This window comes from Cebus imitator, unplaced genomic scaffold (assembly GCF_001604975.1).
Source record: "Cebus imitator isolate Cc_AM_T3 unplaced genomic scaffold, Cebus_imitator-1.0 Scaffold7, whole genome shotgun sequence".
Classification (NCBI taxonomy): domain Eukaryota; kingdom Metazoa; phylum Chordata; class Mammalia; order Primates; family Cebidae; genus Cebus; species Cebus imitator.
The window spans coordinates 7,595,637-7,607,347 of NW_016107322.1; the positions used below are offsets into that span (position 1 = coordinate 7,595,637).

General features: G+C 32.9%; 1 protein-coding gene across 6 annotated transcripts in view; it reads left to right on the top strand.

The window, feature by feature from the left end:
• Positions 1 to 11,711, top strand: part of LIPI (lipase I) — a 48,291-nt gene that overhangs the window by 7,230 nt on the left and 29,350 nt on the right. For 4 of the 6 annotated variants that reach the window (XM_017539414.2, XM_017539450.2, XM_017539424.2 and 1 more), the window contains exons 3-5: positions 1,807 to 1,915; positions 4,033 to 4,134; positions 10,766 to 10,855. In XM_017539414.2, the coding sequence (XP_017394903.1) occupies positions 1,807 to 1,915; positions 4,033 to 4,134; positions 10,766 to 10,855 (301 nt within the window). The remainder of the gene's footprint in view (positions 1 to 1,806; positions 1,916 to 4,032; positions 4,135 to 10,765; positions 10,856 to 11,711) is intronic. The other 2 variants (XM_017539432.2, XM_037742690.1) reach the window with 2 other exon arrangements.

Here is an 11,711-nt window from a genome sequence, read left to right on the forward strand (position 1 = left end):
AAAAAAAAAAAAAAAAAAAAAACAAATAACAAAATGTTGTAAAAATATTTACATGAATATTGAATTATATATGTGCTTAATCAATGGGTGACATTTAGTAATCATTGAATAAATTGACTTTCATTATTAGTTTTACACCCCCCAAATTTGGATACAACTATACCATTCCTGTAGAGAGACAGAGGAGTTAATTGACTCAACCATTCCTACCAATAGACTATTAATTACATCATTGATTTTTCCTGATGATAATGGTCTTTTCTCAACTAATAAATATGTGTGCCTCAAAGTGCGGAGAATGTGAACGTTAAATAGAAATACTTACGAAAATTTGTAATATTAGATAAATTTCTAACAGTGCCTTTACTTACAGAGGATTTATATTACAGAGGAAGACTTAAAAGATCGGCACCACTGGAGTCTAGAGAGATACTCCCTCAGGCTTTGGGGCATGGCTATGAGAAATCTGAAGAAAATCATAACTTTGTGCCTTAAAAGCCTGAGTCCAGTTTTTCATTTGTGGCAAGTGCTCCACATCTTATGCAAGCCATCAGGCACATCACTGTGTGGGCTGGACCATGAGTCTCACATTCGCCCCCTGAGAGCGTGGTGGAAATACACCCTCATGTAGTTGCCTAATGTCCCTTCCTGGAGCTTAGACTAAGAGGTATTCAGACCTTGGCCTTGGAAGATTGGACTGCATCACTAAGCTTATGATCAAGAGAAGTCACCTAAAATCCATGAACTCGATTATATTATCTCTGAAGTGAGAATGATTATTCAACTTTTGTGAAACTTTCTAAGGTTTTTGACACAACCTGAGTAGGTAAAACAAGAAGGCAAATTAGCATACATTTTGAAGTCAGATCTTGGCTTGTGTTTTTGTCCATTTTGGCTACCATAACCAAATGCCATAGACTAGGTAGCTTATAAACAACAAAAATTTATTTCTTAGAGTTCTGGGGTCTGAAAAGTCCAAGGGGAAGGCATCAGCAGATTCAGTGTCTGGTGTGGGCCCAATTCCTGGTTCATTGATGATGCCTTTTTTTCACCATGTCTTCACATGGTAGAAGTTGAAGGAGATCCCTCAGAGGTCTCTTCTATCTATTAATGACCTCAGAGGTCATTAATCCCATTCATGAGAGTTCCACATTCATAACACAATCTCTCAACCCACAAGAAGACCTCATATCCAAATATAAATATAAAATGCATAATCACCTTGAGGATTATGCATTTTAGGGAGATCCAAACTTTCAGACTACAGCAGCTTGGATTCCATCTTTTCCTTAATCAATGTGGCTTTGGGCAAGTTGTTATTTCTGACAGTGTTTCCTTAATAAAATGATAATTGATCCAATGTTACTTATTTTGCATTTAGTAGGTACTAATGGCAGTTTTAGGTAATAGGATAAAAATGAATAACATAATGAAATTGGGAGTATTAAATATAAACGTTATAAGGCACATATTGAGGTAGCTAGCAGAAAGTAAGCACCTAGAAATGTTTATTATAAAACACTTTGCTAATTAATTGTATTTTGTATATACTGTCCTGCATGAGATGATACCATTTTAAAATAAGAAAATGATGTTAAAAATAAATAAAGAAAAATCAAATATTTTATGGCAAAAGTGGAATAAATATATAGTTGTTTAGAAATTATAAAGTATCTTTCCCTATAACCGTAAAATGAATTAAGCCAGAAAAAATAATGAATTTTAAAATGTTGCTATATGAGGGAGGCATGATTTGTGATTACTTGAAATGAGTACTGTTTGTTAAGACTGTCTCTTTAATTGCAGAAGCATGGTGCATCTCTTGACAATTTTCATTTCATAGGTGTGAGCTTAGGGGCTCATATCAGTGGATTTGTTGGAAAAATATTTCATGGTCAACTTGGAAGAATAACAGGTAAAATTATTTTTATAAAAGTAGTGTTTTATCGTATGTTTAAGCATCAGAAGTTACTTTGCTATTTTTTTTTTTTTTTTCTTTTTTGAGATTGAGTCTCACTCTGTTGTCCAGGCTGAAGTTTTAGTGGTGCAATCTCAGCTCTCTGCAACCTCCACCTCCTGCACTCAAGCGATTCTCCTGCCTCAGCCTCTCAAGTAGCTGGGATTACAGGCACATGCTACTATGCTCCGCTAATTTTTGTATTTTTAGTAGAGACAGGGTTTCACCATGTTGTTCAGGCTGGTCCCAAACTTCTGACCTTAAGTAATTTGCCTGCCTCAGCCTCCCAAAGTACTTGGATTACAGGTGTGAACCACTGCACCCAGACACTGCTTAAAATTTAATGGGTACAATAATTAAGCAATAGAAATTATGTACAAACATTTATTTTTTATTATGTTATATTCAAATATTGGTTTTGTTTTAGTTAGACTCTAAAGTCTTGTTAAGTTCTCAACAGAGCTTTAAGTTACTGAAAAGGAAATGGGAGAAAAATATCTATTTCTGCAGTCCCAGCTAAATTTTAAGGAAATATTATCATAAGAATACAGAAGTAAATATGACCCATCAAATAAAAATGCTTTATGTATTAACTAGGAATATAACTTTGTACATAGTTATCACAAATTTTGATGCATTTCAACTCTCTAAAAATTTTTACTTGAATACTACAAAAGAATCAGGAGTTGTATCCAATTTAAGGGACTCTGGGTCCCCATTCATATTTCCATAACAAAGTTACTGCATCCAGAAAGCTTAGTCACCTAATAAGGATGACATGGATTTTCATTCTTTCCTGTATGAGTGGTAGTGATTTTAGGAATAGGAGGATAATATTCCTTTCAACCAATGTGCCTTTTTATTGAGGGGGGGTGGGGAGGAAGCAATTATTTATATCTATGTCCATAGAATATTTATAATAATGTTAAGTGTTGAAAAAAGGTAGTAGTGTCTTTAGCTAAATTTCAAAAAAGGGGGAGAGAGGTGAAAAACATGTAGATAGTTAACTTTACAAACCTTGAGCATATCCTTACTCTAATCAGTTTTAATATTATCAAACGTGTGAAAACAATTAACTGAATGAATGTAGGAGGGTCAAGAAGTAACAGTTTAGCCAGGATTTATTTATACAAAGTTCCTTAGTACTTAAGGCCCATTCTGTTTCAACAACCACACTTGCTCAATTTATACTTGAAATTGTATTTGCACTTATTAGTCTGGTTTGAATGGATCCAAATACCAGGCAACCATCAGGGACTAACAGGCCACCAAATGTGGAGGTTCTACATCAGAATAATTTACAGGAAGAAAGACGTTTCTGTCTCTTTCAGTAAAGTGGGTTAAATAAAATGGAGATAATAGAAGTGTTTGAGATGAGAAACATTATATTTCACCTTCAAATATCTTTTTAAGATGATTGTCTCTTCATTATATAGATGTTCTCAAGAAACTGAATCCTATCTTCTCTCTCCTCTTTTTGACACTCCCCAGAAAGTCATGAGTCTAGAATTTTTATTTAGAATTTAAAATACTCTACAAATAGTATTCAGACTCTATGGAATCTAAAATATATTTTTCTTTTCTTAAGAGTGTATGAGAAAGTCTTATGAGAAATGAATCATAATAGGATTTATCCTGTATCCCAAATCATATTTGGCATCTAAAAAAGCTTTACAGGTCTATCTACAGATAAATCCAGAGTGAACTAGCAAGGTACAGAGTTCAAGAGAGGACCAGATGGTATTCATTATTTTTTTCCTTCAGGAGGAGTAGTTATTATTTAATATAAACTACTGTATTACTCCTAATTCATTCTTACATTAAAATTCTCCAAAAATTCCTACAATGTTTTGCTGTGGCTTAACTTGAAAAGCTCTGAAGGTTAGTATTATTTTTCAAATAATGAAGATACCTGCTATTCATCCACTTTCATTTGTTTTTAAATATGTTTTTGGATAGGTTTAAACTAAAAATATCAATGCTTTTTATGTATATAATGTAATAATAATGGAACTATTCACTATAATGAGCTCTGCAGACTTGATTAGACTGATAGTTTCTATCTTGCATTTTAGGTCTTGACCCTGCTGGGCCAAGGTTCTCCAGAAAACCACCATATAGCAGATTAGATTACACTGATGCAAAGTTTGTGGATGTCATCCATTCTGACTCCAATGGTAAGAAATCAGGATTTATTATCTAATTATTTGAAAATGAAGAGGGGAATGTAGACCCTGGGCAAGAGGAGAGCATAAGAAAAACCATCATGGATAAAATGATTTTAACCCTGTAATTATAGAATGATACAATTTCCCAAGCAATAGTTCTTAGAGTTAGTGATTTCCTGCATTGTCAAATGGCACTCTTTGATTTCAGCTTGCTTCCTTCAGGTTTCAAGATGTATCATGTCATTCTAAAAGACTGAAATAGATAACTAAGAGTCATTCCTTTCATTGCTGTTGACAGTTTTATTGATTTGATCACATTTCCCCCCATGTTTAACGTTCCTGATATATTTAGGTTACCATTCTCCCCACTTATTTTCTTGCTGTGATATATGTCAACTAGAACTGAACACAGCATTTCAGCCACAAATAGAGAATAGTATTCCCTAAATGTAAGGAAATACTTTTTCTATTGTTTTTAGTTATCATAGCTGAAAATCTCTAACAGAGTATTGGACTTTTGGCCAGAGTGTGTTGAACAGTTTTAAAAAACAGATTGTCCTCATGGTCTTCCTGATTTGAATTTGTTAATACTAATATTTATCAAGTACTTCCTATATATTAGGCAGTGTTTTGAGTGCTTGCATGAATTAATTAGTGAATTCTACTAAATTTCCATTACATAGATAACAACTATCATTCCCTTTACAGTTGGGGAAACCAGAATAAAGGGCGTAAGGTCAGTAAGTGGTAGAGTCATAATTTGACATCACATGTTTTGATTCCAGATGATGCCCTTAACTAACATATTATTCTTATAAACTGAATCAGGAGAGGGTTTGGTGCTAAGATAGAGACAAGGGCAGTGACACTAACACCACCCCTAATTCCTTATTTCTGGAGGCTTTATGTGCCTTCATCCAGGTAATATCATTGCTCCCTTATTACCCTGAATTTATCTTGTGGTGATCTATACTACCATATTAGTATTGTTAGTATTATTATTATTGTTGTTGTTGTTGTTGTTTTGGTGAGATACATAAATGCCATAGACACAATTTTTCAACCCCCATGACTACATGTCAATAGATTGAGACTCCAATGGTAACAATTTTGCTCCTTATTTGAAATTTAGGTTCACCTACTTCTATAAGCAGTCAAAGCCTTGGGAGTCATAGTTTTAGTGTAATATCCAAACATCTCATGTCTTTATTATCTCTGACTCTTTACATCAACTTGGCACATCCACACACAACATACCTATTGGCTAATTAATCATCCATAGTCTCTTGTCTGAATTCTTTCTGAAACTCTAACTTCAATTCTGCCTATGGATTTTTGACTTAGCTGTTCATACTTTTTATTATTTTTGTTTTCAATTTTTACTTATCCTAATGAACTGTCTTGGGTTGTCTTATATTCTTAACATCTTTTGATGATGCAAGCTATTAGAACTAACCTGCCACTAGAGGCCACATAGTTGGACCCTTTGATTGATCTTTTGATTGATCTTTTTAGGACTATCACAAATAAGAAACAGACTTTTGATGCTGCATATGTACTTGTCCTGAGAAATTTCTGAATGAGATATGTGGACTCAGCACTTACCTGGTAGATTGCCTTTTCCTTGAATGCTAGACAATGATTCCATTTTCTACTTGTCAATAATCCTTATTTTTATTCAGTTGTTGGTGTTCAAAATGCCATGTGACCTTACAGATTTGTGGATTAGGTAATTTGGGCAAACATTCTTGCTGAGATGTTGGGGAAAATGATCAGTCCAGTACCCAAAAGATAGATGCTTTTGAAATCCTCATATTGGGTTTGCAAAACATCTCATCTGTTATTCTTGTTTGAAACTCCAAAGGACATTATAGGAGCTTGAGTAAAGCTGAACAAACCAGCCTTCTTATGGTCTATAGCAAGCTTCTAGTCATCTGAGTTGCCCCTTCAAAAGCACATTTACTGAGTTTTTGTTTAAGTACATTCTGAATTGTTAGAGCTCCTAGTTATCTGACAGAAGCAAACAGTAGCCTTCTTTGTAGGTAATTCACATAATTAGTCTCAAATTATCTTTATGAAAACATTTTAAAATAAATGTTTAGCATCCAAGATAACCACACACACTTGGAGCAACACAACCTGAATGAGAACTAGAAGAAACAACAGTCAATAAACAAGAACTATAGGCCTCCAGTTATACACTGGCTATAAAGAAAATGTGCTTATTATTAGGTTGGTGCAAAAGTAATTGTGGTTTTTGCTATTAATATTTTTAAAAAGGTAGACGATAAGACTAAAAATTTTAACAGAAAATATAAATATTATTAATTATATTTGAAAAATGAAAATTCTTACCATAAAAAGTAAAATAATTGACATCTATTGAATCGATTTAACAGAAAATTAGAAATAGATAAAGAGAGAGTGAGTGAGTGAACTAAAAAGTAGGTGAAAAGTAAATTTCTAGGCTGAAGCACATGGGTACCAAAGAATGTCAGTTAAGAGATGTATAGGATATGCAATGAGAAGGTAAATTATGTTGTATTAGAATTCCAGAATAAAAGGGCAGAAAAACGGAACAGAAGCAATATTTAAAGATATATTATCTCATAATTTTCCCAAACTAATAGAATCACTCTACAAGTTAAAAATGCCCAATTAATTCCATTCAGTCAGAAAAATAATAAAGATTAACCTCCATTGAGATGAATAATAGTAAATTGCAGAAAAGGCCATCATCAAAGCATTCACATTTATTTAAAGAAGATGAATAAATTTGACCAGAGTTATAACAGAGTTCTCAACAGAAACAATGGAATCTAGTAAACACCAGAATGATTGCTACCATATGGTGAATAGAAACAACTGCTAAGATAGTATCCTAATCTCTTTCAACAATACATGTATTTTGTTTCAGACAAATTTAAACTGGAGAGAAACCATCATGAGCAGAAAGTTACTCTTCAAACAGTCATGAGCAGAAAGGTATTCTTCAGCCAGAACGAAAATTATTCTTAGGTCATGGCTATTTTGGAGGAAAGAACAATGAACTAGTTAAATCTAAACTTATGCCGATATCATAAAATACTGTTAATAATGTTTTATGGGACTTTAAATATATAGATAATTAAAATAAGTTAAAAATGGCATATGATTTCAGGTGGTAAATGAATTTCAAGCTTTCTCTGTTTCATTGTATATAAGAAGGTAAAAATGACCTTCAATATTTGATGTTCATAAGTTCAGTATTCATGTTGAATCTCTAGGGCATCTAGCAAGAAAATAATAAAAGGGTACTTTCAAGCTAATCAAGGACAGAAATTGAATATACTTTTTATGAAGCCTAAAAGAAGGCAGGAAAAGAGAAAGAATACATACAACAGGTGAAACAAATAGAAGGTAGATAATAAGATGGTAAAATTAAACACAACTATACAGTTAAGATAAATAGCCTTATGCTTGAATTAAAATATTGTGGTTGTCTCACTTTATTAAAAAGTTAAAACCCCACTCTTATTTAGTAAAGGCATATATAAAAACAAGGAAGCTGAATATTTGAAAGTAGAATGGTGATAAAAAATATATGCAAATATTATCCTCCAAATGGTGGTCAATCTATATTAGACAAAATTGATTTTATTACATAAACTACTAAAAATGCGGACAGACTTTAAAGTAGTAAAACGTTGAATTCTTAAGGAAGATATAACAATTCCAGTTTGTACGTACCTAATAACACAGCTTCAAAATATGTAATGCAATATTGACAGTAACACATTGCTAAAAGGCAACTGCACATAGTGAATAATTTTAATTAAAACAATTGATATAATAGACACTAATAGAACATTACATCTGAGATCTGAAGAATTTACAGTCTTCTGAAACACACATGGCTATTTTACCCAAAATTCAGCATATACTGAACCTTAAATCTATTCTCAAATATTTCAAAGTATAGAAATCATAATCTTCTCTATCTTTAGTGCACTTAATCCAAATAAATAACAAATGTATAACTAAAATCAATATATTTTTGAAAGTGAAAAAGCATTTTAAAATAACTAATGAATACTATAATAATAATAGAAATACAAAATATTTTGAATTGAATAATATTCATGTATTGCATATTAATTTTTTGATTCAGCAAAAAGCCATGGCTAGAAGTAAATGTATAGTTTTGAATAAAACTATTTTGAAAGGCTGAAAATCAATAATCTAAGCATCTATCTTAGAAAGTTAAGAATTAAGCAAAATAAACACATAGAAATAGAGAAAGAAGCAAATATTAAACATACCAAAAGATTACTTGAATAAAAATTATGAATTGCAGATGCTTTAAAAATCCAACATTTGCACTTTAGAAATGATAAAAATTAATTATCATTTTAAAATTTATTTATATCACTTTTGCCTTCTTTTCACATAATGAAAGGAACATAGAATTATTGAACTTCATACATTTCTTTTAAAAATAAATTCTCAGAGACAAGAAACAAAGAACAAAAAGAGAAGACACAACCAGTATCAGTAACTAAGTGGTTCTGTTTCAGCCAACTGGATTCTGAGGTTGAAAAAAAACTTCAAACTCATATGAAACACAAAAATTCTTTCCTTGTGGTGTGCATAAATGTGAAAGGAAAATAAATGGTTTATGGGCTGTTATTTTTGAAACCTTTATAACACTGGAATAATGAATAATATTTTCCCAAAATGCACAAAAACCTCTAACCCAAATGAAAAGATTAAAATGTCAGATTATATACAAATTAAAAATGTCATAAAGAATTTAAGAATGTGAACAGCAAGCCGTTAAAAAAAAAAAGCAGGAAAAGAGATAAAAACCCACTATCAGCCAATAATAAAGATGATATAACCTAGTTAAGAAAAAGTCAGGACATTGTGAAAGAGACATTCCAAATAGGCAATAAACATATAAGAAGTTCTTAAAGTCAGTAAGAAAAAAATATAAATGAAAACCCAAATAAGAAGCCACATTCCTAAAATTAAAAAGCTTGACAAGACCGTTTATTACCAAAGATGTGGTACAACTGAATCAAGGGCTGCTTGTAAGTTAATGGCAAATCTCTTTTGCTCCCCTGGATTCTTCAGCAGTCCTATTGGTTTCAGTGCCTTTCAGTGGCAGGTTGGAGAAAATGATGGTTCCAAACTGGAAACCACTAGTCTTGGAACTCCATGTCAAGTTCATATATGAGGACATTTAACAGATCTCTAACACTGTTAATTTTTGATCTTGTTTTAAAAACTTTTTGGTTATTTGGGAAGCATGCCTTTCCTTGCTTAAATTCCACAAGCTAAGAGGATGATGGGATGTTAAGACAGACTGTCTAGCATATCCTCACCACTGTCCCAATCAAGTCATACATATGCTTCCCTGGATTCTAGAAGGGGACTTGTCATGAATTCATCTAGGTTGTCCTTTGTCTTTCCTTAGGCATTAAACAGTGCTCCTCTCCCCTCTCCCCAACCTCAGTGTACATGCCCAGTGTTCTCATGTCCTTCTAACAACTCACTAGAGGCTCTTTTAACATCCTAGAACTAAGTCAAGTTGTGGCATCTAAACCCTTTTTGTCAGACCCATGTGTTTGTATTTGTTTTATGCTAAATCTATTACTGATCTCTTTTGTGAGTTCACTATGTTGTAGGAAATCTTTTGTGACCCGGAGTAAAGCATTGTAATCTTATTTGGTGGCACAATTTTATATCAAATCACATCCTGAGTATTCTGGGCCTTGCTAATCCTTTCATTGTTAAGGCTTCTCTGACTTATATGCTGGTAATAGGCTCAGAATCTGTACATTCACCAGTGCTGTAAGGATCTACAGGGCTACATAGGCCCTTGAATCAAAGCTATTTGTTTCATGTCACTCTGACTGAAACAACTTCAGCTGAGGCAGCTTAGTTTTTAGATTTTTTTACAGTTAGTGAATCTAGCACCAGCAGGTCTTAGGAATTATGACCCAAAATGAAAGCAAATCATCACACTGATGGAAAAGGCCCTGTAGGACTTGGCTTCGTTTGCTCTGAAGCTCTGTCTTACAGATTAGGCTTTAGCCATGCTGGCTTCTATGAATACCCCAAGCATGCTCACACAAATATCCCCTGGGCTCACTGCCTCACATCCTTCACATTTTAGTTCCACTCCAGCGTCTTCAAGTGGCAAATTCCTTAACCAAATGACTTAAACATGAAAATACCACCCTCATTAGACACTTCCTGTCCTCTTGTTCTACTTAACTGTTCCCCATAGCACTTATTATTATTTGACATAGTGTATTTTTACTTGCTTATTATGGTTTCCTTCCAATAAAAAAAGTATTTTCCACTGTAAGGAATTTTGCTCTATTTCTTTTTTCACTTACACGTTCATTGTACAAAAAACTGTGACTGACCCATAGTAAACTCGTGGCTGGCAAATATATTAAATTAACGAAATGTACTTTTCATGAAGAATTTATAGCAGAAAAATTTATCTTTATAAAAATAGTGCTTATTTTATTTTCAGTTCTAATATTTAAAGAGTTACTTTCAGTGGATTTTACACGATATTTTGTTTTACACAAGCTACTCACCTGATTATATACACGTTATGATTCTTGGGTGCTTTTCTTCCCAGGTTTAGGCATTCAAGAGCCCTTGGGACACATAGATTTTTATCCAAATGGAGGAAATAAACAACCCGGCTGTCCTAAATCAATTTTCTCAGGTATACTGACAATATCTTTGAATGAATTACATAATATTTGAAATAATGAAAGAAAGTAGCTTACTTTTCTCCTCTTAATCTGTAGGCAGTGTTTTGATTTCATCACCATTTCCCATGACTCAAGAGAGTTATTGATTAACAATGGTTTAATTTTATTGTGCTTACTTCATAAAGGTTACCAGTAGACATCCCATTTGGTCATGGATAAGACCTCTTAGATTATATTTTTAATAATTTTAGTTCATCATTTTAAACATTAGGAGAAGTTATAAGTCATTGAGGAAGCACATGTAGCTAACGTATCATATAATGCAATTTTGATCTCACGATTTAGTCTTAACCATTACAGTGTTACTGTACAAAGACATCTAAAAACTCTTGATACTTGGTTGTTCTGTCCATAAAGACAGCTGAGCAACTTCCCCATGGTGTGGAATTTGGCTCACATCAGAGCCATTGCAAGAAATGCTTTTAGGTCCATAATGGCGACTGGTCAAATAACGTGACCAAAGGCTACGGTAGTGGAAGAAGCTTGGTGAAAAGGATGAGGATGTACAAGGTTAGAAAAGTGGCTGGAAAATAAAAGGAAGGCAATAAAGTTTTAATGTCACCTGGTTTCATAGTCATCTTTGTCATTAGATGAAAATGTTAGGAGTGAAGGATTAGAAGGAAAAGATATGTACACTAGTTATTAAATACAGTTATATTGTGTAGGGCTTGTGAAACACTGAAATTAAACCTTTTTGCTGTGTTATTACTTTAAAAATTTATTATAAATATCATGCAAAAGATGTGCTAAATTTAAGTTTACATTGGTACTATATGTTTAGTGGTTTGAGATAAAACTGTGTATTAT